At 37.9% G+C, this 12,436-nt stretch overlaps 1 protein-coding gene across 25 annotated transcripts in view; it reads right to left on the bottom strand.

The window, feature by feature from the left end:
* The window catches only part of NRXN1 (neurexin 1), a 1,235,416-nt gene that overhangs the window by 629,232 nt on the left and 593,748 nt on the right, over nucleotides 1-12,436 (bottom strand). For all 25 annotated transcript variants that reach the window (XM_089327671.1, XM_089327664.1, XM_051842899.3 and 22 more), the window contains one exon: nucleotides 3,409-3,531. In XM_089327671.1, the coding sequence (XP_089183797.1) occupies nucleotides 3,409-3,531 (123 nt within the window). The remainder of the gene's footprint in view (nucleotides 1-3,408; nucleotides 3,532-12,436) is intronic.

The following is a 12,436-nucleotide window of genomic DNA, read 5'->3' as shown; positions in this document are numbered from 1 at the left end:
CAAGATATTTGCAGGGTCTTAATATGTCTCTCTACATAGAGTTTATTAGTTGCAAAGGAGCTAACATGATAATTTGTTATGGGTTGAGTATGGTTTGTCTCCCCAAAATTCATGCAGCTTTTTAAACTCTGATGTCTTAATGTTAATGGTTGGTGGAATAAGTGTGGACACTTGATCTCATGATGGCATCTGAGTGGTGGGACAGTGAGAGGTCTCGAGGTAGTGGGGAGCATGCTCTCAGAGGGTGGTTCTTGTGAGAGGTTTGATTATTTCAGTCAAGTTCAGACTGGGTTCTCTCTCTTCTTTCCTGACTCATTATTGAGATTGCTGCTGATGCACCTGCCATAATCAGCCTCCATTAGATGCTGGACTGTGGGGCCTCCTGGTCTTGTAACCTATACTGTAATCTGAAATAAAACTTTTATTTCCAAAGAAGCTCCCCAAGGTACTTTGCATAAAGCAAATAAGAGTGGAGTAATACAATAATTATAGTGTTCTGTGAAGAAACTGGACAACACATTTACCAAAGGAGCAAATTAAATCATCAATCAAGGTCAAAGCCTATGCCTCCAGATGGGATACAATGTGGTTCCACTAAAGAATGTGAAATTTGAATTTAATTATGAGGAAACTTCAGGAGAGCACAAGATTTATGACTATATTCATGTAAGGCAGGAGGAGGATTGTATTCTTTAGAGATGTGAATGCCATTAAAGACAAAAAGTTTATGTTTTAGATTAAAGGAAGCTAAAGAGTCATGGAAAGTAAAAGAAGCCTCCCTCTACACTGCATGCTGTGCTGGAGGGGAGAATGCTTACAGCATATGGACAATACAAGGCCAAATGATAAAATTGGAATATGAATGACAGAATAGATACATATATTATATTCAAGAAAAGGTTATTACATTAGGAACTTTTGTGTTATTATTTAAGGGGATATCCTTAGTTTTAGAAAATGCACCCTGAAGTATTTAAGGGTAAAGGGGCATTTTGTATGTAACTGACCCTGAACTGGGTTTGAAACAACGAAAACCTGAGAGAACAGAGTAGAAGTACAAATGTTAAAGCAAATGGTATAAAATGTCAGTGACAGCAAAAGTGTGCCAGAGCTCTTTGTGTTGTTTGCTTTTGAAGCTTTTTGTCAGATGGAAATTATTTTTAAGTATAGTTTTTGAAAAAATTTTTTAGCATTCTTTTTTTTCCATTGCTGCTACATTCACTGTACTTCGAGACTTAATACTTCACATTCAGTACTATCTAATACACTGTTAGATTCATTGTGCTTCAAATAAATTCTCTTAGCTTACCCCCCAGCTTCAATGCAGGGATATCCAATTGCCTTGACATATGTATTCCTTAGTCCAGAAGATTAAGTTATTTGCCTCAAAAGGCCTTTCTAGCCATGTCATCCATGTCTTCATTGATGTATGAAGCAAAACAAAACCTCTTAGTTCCCTGAATGTTAGTCTATCCAGCCCTATCTGCTTTTTTCTGTATGAAATTCTGCCCCACATACTTCTATCATCCATATTACCCTTTATATAAAGTGCAGTGCAAATATTATTATTTGCTTTAAGCCACCCCTGACATCAAGTTCCTCCAATTCTCTTCCTAACTCTAGGAGCTGGAGAATTGCTTACGTCAACCATTCAATACATCACATACTGCCCTACATGAGCAGTTATCAACCAAATTTTATATTTATATATGTATTATTCTCATAACATTATATCTGATAAAATACTCACCATAGAATTATACTCTTATTTGGATATTAATGAATAGAGAGCAATGGCCTGTGAGCTAAAATCGACCAAAGAAATTTAAAAATAAAAACCATAAAGCAAACCTAGGTTTTCTCAGTTCTGCTAACAATGACATTTCAGTGAAACAAAATCACTTATTTTTCTTGAATTTAAATTTCCTTGTCTATAAATGGGAGTATGCATAACATATCTACATCACAGGACTGAGTGACACTAGAGAATGTTCTGTTGTGGTTCTGGGATGTTTTTGCCCCTTGAAGGTCTCTTCCCAACCCCTCCCATATGAGTGTAGACCCTCACCTTCATTCCTGCCCATTTTAATAAAATCCAGTTGCCAAAACAATGGATTCCAATTTACAAAAAACATTCATCCCTCTTATTAAAAGCTGTTGTTGACAAAAACCAGCTAACCCTCAGCTGGCATTCTCCTGCCAAGGTCCTGAACAAACTCCACCTTCCTTCCTGAGGTTCAGAGAGCTCCCTGGGCTTCTCACCATCCCAGGCTTGACAGTTCTGAATAAAGGCCTAGACCGGCTGTATTCTAGTTGATTTTCTTCTTCGAGAATTACATGACATAATATAGTGGTAGCCCCTAAATGCCAGTCCATGTGTCACCTGCACTGGAGGCCTCTAGAGAGATTTTAAGTCTGGGCTCCTCCGCAGACTTTCTGTGGTGGAAGGCTAGGCATTTTTCTTCCTGAAGTTCTTTGGGTGATTGTAGAACAATTTAAAGTTACAGGACATGAAGAAAAGTTTTTGGAAAGTCATAAAAGGCTGATGAAATATGATAGTAAGAGATTTTTAAGTGGGCAGCGCCCTCATTTGAACTCAGTAATGATTTTTCCGAAAGTTAAAACCCTGCACTTGTTTTTTTCACAATGATAGAAGGGTGTTTAGATTTAATGTAGGACAGGCACTTCACTACACAAGGACTGTCTTGTGCTTTGTACTAAAATAATCAACATGGAGATGTTCTCTGAAAGACAGAAAGAAGCTAATAGCTGGTGGATCATGTGCCTGGATTTATTTCCAGAGGAGATAAAGGCTTGCTGATTCTGCTTTCATTTGACTTCCCTATGTCTCCAGGTGGAACTTGATAAAGCTCACCTCAGTTAGGAATCTACAAATCAGCGATTGAACTTGACATCCTTAATATTGGAGTTTAACCAACTGAGCTAAATGGCCAAAAATGATCTATTATAGCTTAAAATGAAAATCAGTTCACCAGATAGAATGCCAGTATATCCATCAATTTGCCTAGAAGCTAAAAAGTAGAACTTGCTGCCGTTCGCCACCAAGATATATCAGAAACAAAGAAACAGAACAAAAATTAGTATCTGAACAATGACTTCAATATTTTATGAAGCATTAAGATATTTATCAGGCCACAAAACCATATACTGTAATTTCTTTTTGACTTATTGAAGGTCAAGGAACATGTGTTGATCCTTTGGGAGAAAGAAATACTTAATAGGCTGCTGATTAAATGAAATTGCTACCAGAATATCAGACTAAAGTTGAACTGTGTGTATAAGCTCCAATTTGTGTACCAGCCCTGCATCATTTGAAAAGCCAACTGCATGAGATGAGGAAGTGCACGGCTTTAGCATAAGAAGAGCATGGAACAAGGGGAGGCTTACCTGTCATGGCCTGTTGGTCATCCACTGTTAACTTTAAACTCTTTCCTCGACGAACCACTCGCACTGTGTGCCACTCATTATCATTGAGGTTATAGCCGGCAAAAAGGGTCTCAGGACCTTTGCCTGTAAACATGCCAAACAGTCATTATGGATGTTCAGAATCAATCAAGCAAACGAACCTCACAGAGAGTGAGAGAAAGAGACAAAGAAGGGGTGAAAGCCAGGAGCGGAAGGAGAGAGAAGAGAGAAGAAACAAGAGATGAGGAGAGAGAAGAGAAAGGGAGAAAAGAGATTGGCTGGACCAATTTTCAAGCTCATGAGAGTCATAGCAAGCAAGGAAAATGACAAGTTAACAAACATTCAGCTGTGATAATTTAAGAATCCTTAATCTTATGCATTGATTTAAGACATGTCAACTAACCTGTTGTCATAAATGGGCACAGTCAACATAGCACTGGGGAGCCTCCCAAATTTACAGACATTTTAAAAAGGATTTTCTGATATTTGGGTTATTACTAGCTTACCAACAATGTAGCCAGTAGTCAGGTAATCTCTGATTGTAGGAAGACATCTGACCATACATCAGCAGCAAATCATTTTCAGTGAGTAGATTCCTTCCTAATTGGCCTCTGGCCAGAAGGCTGCTCTTAGTACTTACATTGTGTGATGAATTTCCTTCAGTTCTTATACCATGTACCTTCAATGTTCACCAAGTTGTTAGGTTCACTAGTCTAAATTGATGGAATGTAGTATCTAAAAGCTAGGTCTAAAAAACTCATAATTGATTGCCCTATGTGCAGGCTCTTCAAAAAGCTTATAGAAAATGAAAAGTATGCATACATTTCAATTTTTGGCTTCAAAATATATGTATCTTCTAATTACATTTTCCATGAACTTTTGGAAGTTCCCATGTATGTTGCAAATCTCTCTGTGAGTGCTGGAGGTGCTTCCACAGTTGTAGGTTAAAGTATAGACTGAGAGGAAGTGGACAATGAATGAGGTAAAGCCAACAATGGGGCAAGTGGGAAGGCAAAATGTAACACTAGCCAATAGTGGAGGGCAGGACCAATGGCCAAAACTCACAAGGCAAGAAGTGGAAACCCCTGGGAAAGTAACTGCCAGTGAACCTATGTAATCCTACTCAAATGGAACTCAACAGAACAGACATATCAGTTGATAGTTTATTAGAAATTACAGACATGACAAAGCTAGACTATGACCCTCTTCAATTTATAAACAAAGAAAAAGAAGAAGTGCTTATAATAATTCCTCCTAGTCTGCCATATAATTAAATGAGGAAACAATGATGTTACAGATACTATCTGAGCACATAGTGATGTTCCCTGTTTAGATGCTGAAAGTTGTTGATACATTAACATAATAGAGTTGCATGACTTTGAATTGATTGAGGATCAGGACTGGGGATCACAATTTTTTTAAAATTCTGCCTGCAAAGCCAATCAATGTCTAAGATCACAGGAGGACTATCAGAAGGTAAAGATATAGGCCATTGAGAAAGCGAAAATAAATACAGTGAAACCCTGATAGTCCATCCACATGAAATCATTTGATGTTTTTAGAACAACGAGTATCTACCCAGACTCTTGATTTCTTTCCTATATTGTTCCTGACCCTACAAATCCTGTTGTCCTTTGTTAGTAGGTCTCTGGCCCTTAAAACTAGCCTGTGATATAAACTAAGTTTTTCATGATGAAATACCTCTATTCTCTTCACTCTAGCAGCCGTCATTAAGACTAGAAATCATCTCTTTGTTTCTTTAGAGAAGTTAAATTACACAACTGTGAATGCAAGCTATTCTAGATAGAATGGTTTTGAGAGATTGATCACTAAATAACCAGAGGAAGTCTATTAGTTCAGCAGCTGCAAAAAAATATTTTGAGACCAAATTTTGAAAGCAAGTTCCAGGATCAAAGGAACTCTTTCTATTCTCAATAGCGAAGAAAGAAGTATTTAATAACTCTGCAGCTTCCTAGCATCCTACTGGCAGCAAGGGTCACCCTTAGTTTTGATCTTTGAAAAGAGAATATATCATTTTAAAGCTATTTTTATAGGGGAGATCTTTTTTTCTTAGAAAAATGTGCTTTTGAAGCAGCACCATGCCGTTCTTTTAATTTTAAATGTTTTTGTCAAGGAAAAGTAGCATAAGGGTGATATCATCATTATACCCCATTCTGGGCTTGATCTTGCAGGAAAGTCATAAGGCTTAATCTATGAAACAACTATTTCCATAACAACAGGCACAAAACCCAATTAAAAATAACCCTTTGGTTCATAAAAATCTCTGTGGGCCAACTTCAAACTCCTTTTTTGCATTATTAAAAATGTGAACAGATTGATTTTAGAAGACAAGGTTTTAAAAATGCATTTAATAGTCTCAGTTCAAAATAATGTTTCTCGTGTAACATGAAGTGTAATGGAAAGCACACTGGACTGGGAGTTAAGAACTGTGGTTGCTAGTCATTGATTTGCTACTTGCAAATGTTGGGGGCTGGTGAATACTCATTGTAGATGAGGCACTTTATCTGATATTTTATCTTCACATTATTATTAATTTGCTGATGTGGAAGGTAAGGCCTAGAAAGCCAAAACCACTTGCTCCAAGGTCAGACAGCTAAAGGGTGGTAGAGCAGAGTTCCATCTGGGGTTCACCTACTTAAGTCTCACGCTTTCTCCTGCATTATTCGCCTGCTAACAATAAGACCCTACGGCTGGCAACTGAACTTGTCTGTTTTCCACATATCTAAATAAAAGGTGGAAAAGATTCTCTTTGTGATGACTTGTACCTTGCTGTACTAACGATCCTACTTTTAAGAAATCCTGCACAGCCTCTGTATGAGTCCTGACAGAAGAAAATCTCTAACCATTAGATCCTCTACCTAGGATTGTTGAAATGGTGGTTACTGGAGAAGATCTGGAAGGGCCATCAGTTCAGGATGTGCTTCCACCCAAGTTCAGCAAATTGCTGAAATATTCAGCTTCTGATGTCTCAGCTTCTCCATCCTCAAAGTGAGGAGATAGTCCAGTTGCCCCCTACACTTCCTTTAGAAAATATATGGAATTGTTAAAGAAAAAAAGGCTTAGCTGTTGACATTTTGTGTGGGAGCCATTTTCTCTTTTCCTAAAATCTTAAAGTCATTCAAATCATTAACCACATGAATTAATCTAGGATTACCTTTTCTTTGGGGGATATCAAAACATGACAATTGTGCTAACCTATTTCTTCTGGCAATAATATGAGTGCTATGAACTGAGTGTTTGTGTCCTCTGAATTCAGTGCAATAGTATTGGAGGTGGTGCCTCTGAAAGCTAAGTTTAGCTGAGGTCATGAAGTTGGGATTAGTGCTTTCAGGAGAGACAGCAGAGCTCTTGAAGACAGAGCAAGAAGACAGGCATCTACAAGCCAGGAAGAGGGTCCTGACCAAGAATTGAATCTGCCTACACCTTTCTCTTAAGACTTCTTGGCCTCCAGAAGTACAAGGAAAAAAAATTGTCTACTGTTGAAGCTACCCAGTCTAATATATGCTGCTGTAATACTTTGAGTAGTTGGGGCCAGCACTGTGGTGTAGCAGGTAAAGCCACTGCCGGCAGTGCCAGCATCTCATGTGGGCGCTAGTTTGAGTTCCAGTTGCTCCACTTCCCATCCAGCTCCTTGCTAATGTGCCTTGGAAAGCAACAGATGCTGGTCCAAGGACCTGGGCCCCTGCACTCATGTGGGAGATGCAGAAGAAGCTCCTGACTCCCAGCTTAGGCCTGGGCCAACCCTGGCTATTGCAGCCATTTGGGAGAGTGAACAAACAGATGGGAGACTCTCTCTCTCTCTCTCTCTCTCTCTCTCTCTCTGTAACTCTTTCAAATAAATAAAATAAATCTTTAAAAAAAAAACAGCTTGAGCAGACAGCAATGTTTCAGAGATTTTTAAAACAGCTATCGCATACTTTCTATTTAAAAATATCATTCCTTGTGTTTTATGTGAAGCTATCATTTATATCTCATTTTACATTTGATTCTTAACTCACCTCTTATTTAAGAAACAGAGGGTTTTTTTTTTTTAATTTTATACAGAAGGAAGTAGATTTAGAAAGGTTGAGCCCTTTATCAGTAAGGAGTAGAGACTGAGATTTTGAGATCTCCATCTCCATTAAAATGTCCTTTCCACAGACAATTTCTCAAGGTAGTAAAAGAGAAATGCAGTGTAGCTGAACACCTACAAAGGGTCATGAGAGTTATAGAAGTTCAAAGAGCCACATACAAAGAGCATGAGGTCCAAAGAGATTAGTTGATATCCTTATGGTCACAGCTATTTGAGAGAGGAGTACAGGTCTCCAGACCATCATCAGTCTAGCCTACTTTTCCAAGGTTATTTTATCTGTTATGTTATATTGATCTGGAGTGTACTTCTCAGTGACACTAACTTCTGAGTCTGTGATTTGGTCATTGTCTGCTGTTTTCTCTTCATCAAAGATTGAAACTAAGTAGCAATGGAAAGCAAGCAAGAGAGTCAATTATTTTCAACAGTTTGTTCTAACATGTGGTATAACTGTTTCCTGACTCGTGAAACTCATTGAGTTTATCAATGATTCTGTAGCTAAAATTTCTAAATTAATAATAGAAGTAGAAATAATAAACTTTTCAATTTTCCTTAAATTTAGTTCAAGTTGTTTGTCTTTTGTCTTTTTATAACCTGTCCACCTGCAAATTCTAGGTATTTCCAAGATGTATCTCTAAGAAATGTTGTAGTTAATCCTAACATGGGGGATGAGATAGAGGAAGGTGTGTGTGTGTGTGTGTGTGTGTGTGTTTGTATGTACGTGCATGTGTCCATATATGCATACATATCTGTGTGTGTGAGAGACTACTTATTCTTCACCTGCATTTTCCTATCAATGTGAATCTTAGTTTTTTTTTGTTTGTTTTGAAAATTGTTATTCTCAGCACAAAGGAAATGGCATAAAATAGTTTGTGGTTTTCCAGTATGAGTAGAGATGGTACAGAAAACAGAATTTTGATCCTAGTCAGCAATCAACTAATTATGCCATCCTGAGCAAGTCACTTATCTTCCATGTGTTCATTTTGTCTATAAAATGAAGACACTGGATAAGAGCATATAAAAGATATTCTCTTATAGGCTACTTTAAAATTCTGTCAGAGAACCACTCTGACTAATTTCATACTTTGAAAATACATGAAAGAACGCAATATTAGAGTGATGTTCCCTAAATGAGTGAGATTCCCACTACTATTTTTATTAAATACATCAGTTTTATTTTTCCAAGGTAGGAAGAGTGCAGACAGAACCTCAAAATTTCTCTTCTGCCCTCCAGTAACTAAATGCAAGTGAATCCAAGAAGGTAAACTGATATGTATTAGAAAATGGGCTTATTACTTTGCAATATCAAATTCCACTTGGGAGAATTATGTTTTGATCATTCTGACACCCCTCACAGAATACAGCATGATCAGACTGGAGCAGGAGCTTCTCCACTCTGTGTAGCAGGGAAGTCCTCTGTTTTTGTGACTCAATCCCAGGTCAGCTTATCTGGGGGAAACAATGAAGTGATCCTTAAGGAAAGATTTAGTCTTGTTACGGTAAATGATTCTCTCCACTGCTCAAAGCACCAAGTCAGGAAGGGCAGTGCTGCAGAAACTGACCCAGCATTTCCGGTGCTTTACTCCAAACATGTTTGGCTGTGCAGTGTGAACATCCCCGAGGTGAACTAGGGCAATGGTTTTATCACTATTTTTCAACCATGGCATTAATTTTCCACATGTACTCTTGCATGAAGAGTATAAAAACCTTGTAAAGGAAGAGAAACCCTGTTACTAAAGGAGCAGGCTAACTTGGCCCTTAAGGCACCCCTTGGAGCCCTTGGACTCCACAGAACCTGGTAGGAAAGTCAATTCACTTAACTAGGGAGTACAATTTTCTCTTTGGAAAAGGGGTGATCTTTCTGAGAAAATCCTAGAAAATGTTTCCAAAAATCATTTCCAAATAGCTCCTTGGCTTTTAAACTTACATTTAATTTACTGAAAGGATTTTGTAGCTTACTAATTAAAAACTATTTGTCCGGAACATCATTTGCTGTGGATATCAAGTTGCACATGTGTTTAAAGCTTGCCTTACTGCATGCGATGTTCCCTAGCATACCTTCCCAACTCTCCCTTAATTTCAAAGTCCAAACTTTAAAACCTTCTGTAGATTTCGTAGGCCATTCCCTTTATGTCACACGAGTTATACAACAGACTGCCTTCCATTTTTTGATCCATGAAGGAACCAAGATTTAGGAATTGTGCTTCACTTCAGCAACTTAATTCTTTTCTTTCCTTTATTTTTTTGCATGCATTCTTCTCCAGTTAATTATTTTAAAATTATTTTTGTTAATCATGTAAATTCTACATGAAAGCACTAGGGCATATGTCATTAAATGATTTTTTTAATGACGAAAGACTAGCTCTCAGGAGGTATATGGATAATCAATTTAACTCTTCCATTTCACAGATAGCTCCATGGGAGATTAGATAAGAATTGCCAAAGAACTTCTACTTACTTGCAGAATGATCCCTCAGCCCCTGACTTACTTGGGACCTGCCCAAAAGGAATTAACTATTACCTCGCCAAAATCAGAGAAGGGAAATGTTCTTTGATCTTTGCCTATTATATCTTTCCCTACTTTTTTCTAGCAGCAACTATATAACAATACCCTCCTAAATACAATTTAAATACATCTTCCTGCTTTGAGTAGTTGAATCACTGATTCCTACCTACAACCTCACTGCCATACAGGCTTAGAAATAGTGCTGAGAAAGATGTTTGTACATGCACCTCCCCACCTTTAGTTCAAATGTGGATTCCTGACCTTTCTGAAGAAGTTAAGCATGAACAGTTGAAAAAGCTTAAAGCTGAGTGAAAGGCATATCAGCCTGGAGTGAAAAGCAGGTCTTACGTTTTCTGATGGTAAAGACTCGGACAAGTGGGCTTCATCAAGCTTCCTTCCCATTGTCTGTACATATGGGAGAGTCTTACTCTCCCAAGCATATGGATTTCTTGCAATAAAAAAATTATTGTATTAGGTTCCTGGCACTTTGTGTGATTTCAATGAATAGTAATTTACTTTCCATGCTACTTATGGGGTAAAAAGTAAAGAACAGCCGGCGCCGCGGCTCACTAGGCTAATCCTCTGCCTTGCGGTGCTGGCACACCGGGTTCTAGTCCTGGTTGGGGCGCCGGATTCTGTCCCAGTTGCCCCTCTTCCAGGCCAGCTCTCTGCTGTGGCCAGGGAGTACAGTGGAGGATGGCCCAAGTGCTTGGGCCCTGCACCCCATGGGAGACCAGGAGAAGTACCTGGCTCCTGGCCTTGGATCAGCGCGGTGCGCAGGCCACAGCGCGCTGGCCGCAGCGGCCATTGGAGGGTGAACCAACGGCAAAGGAAGACCTTTCTCTCTGTCTCTCTCTCTCACTGTCCACCCTGCCTGTCAAAAAAAAAAAAAAAGTAAAGAACAATTACCAAAGGATTTACCACTCAAAAATGGTTGATGGTTTAAGACAGCATATAGTATATATAAAAACGTAAACTGAAAATATATAAATAATTTTTATTTGAACAAGACTACTGCATAGTATAATCTTTTGAAAATAAGCTACCCAAGGTCAAATTTTCTGGAACAGTTTTCATCTCAACCAGAGATTTCACAGTATTTCCCTATGGTTGCTTGGTTACTGAAAGATTCACTATAAATAGGAAAAAAAATTTACAGTATACTTGTAAATGAATCTGCCATTGGTTAACAAAGGCCTATTTAGTCTTGTTGAGGTTAAACAAAATGCTTATGATCCTAATTTGTGATCCTTTTGGGTAGAATGTTGGCATAAAATTGTCCTGTGAACTACTTAGACTTGTTTGTGAAAGCAGGATAAATCAATAAAGAGTAGTAGGAAAGAATAAGACCAAGCTACAAAAACTATAATATAATGCAAAGACACCTAGGGAATGAAACTCACAACTGCCTCTGGAAATGAAAATGTATGTGACCAGATAGAAACTCGGGGAACTCAAACCCATGCCAGTTATATTTGGATTTTTAAAACACTTAACACAAATCTGACACTCATGGCATACCCCTGAGGTAGCTATCTCCCTCTAGTGGTATATTCTAACGATGCTGACTACAGAAATGGACTGTATCAGTTACGCTATCTCTAAAACAACACATGGCAAGTGATTGACCATTTATAACTCTATCTTGTTATTTCAGTAGTTAATCTTCTTGCTCAATTAAACAATTTATTGAGCCTCAGGATTTTGATGGGTGTTTCTGCAAAATCACTAGCTAATAAATGCCACATGACAGGCAGGTAGAAATCCATATAATTTGCTTAGCAGAAATAATTCATCCACTATCTCTAATTTATTAATAACAAGTTATGTTTGTCAGCTCAGCTATAATGGCCAAAGGTCAGAATCTGTGTGAAACTGGATCCTGAAGTTTCTGTAGTTTTGCTATAAAAAAAAGCATAGCATTGACTTACATGTATACTTTTATACATTACTATTCAATACTTTAGGTCATTCAATTGCCCATAGAGTCTAGTTATTGAATTAGAGAGAGAGAAGTTACAGCCCCATAGCATCTTAGAATTATAAATTTTTAAAACAGAAAGGTCCATATTCTGTCTGTTGTTTATTCTACTTAACTACTCTTATTCATTCTGTTAGATAGCATGCATATATTAATTTAATTAAAATTGTTTTGTGTCAAAGACTGATGTCAGCATTGAAAATGGCCAACTGAGAGTATGAAGAAGCTTACATTCTAATAAATCAGGGGTCAAAACACTTTATTTCATAAAGGTCTAGATAGTAAATATATTCAACTATGCAGGCCATGAGTTCATCATTGCAATGACTCCACTGTGCTATTATAATGTGAAAGTGGCCATGAAACACATGTAAACAAATGGATATGGCTGTTTCAATAAAACGTATTTATTAAAACAGGTGGATAGTTTGGA

This window comes from Oryctolagus cuniculus, chromosome 2, assembly GCF_051225735.1.
Source record: "Oryctolagus cuniculus isolate XC-2025 breed Fujian yellow rabbit chromosome 2, ASM5122573v1, whole genome shotgun sequence".
Lineage (NCBI taxonomy): Eukaryota > Metazoa > Chordata > Mammalia > Lagomorpha > Leporidae > Oryctolagus > Oryctolagus cuniculus.
This window is presented reverse-complemented; position numbering and strand designations above follow the sequence as displayed.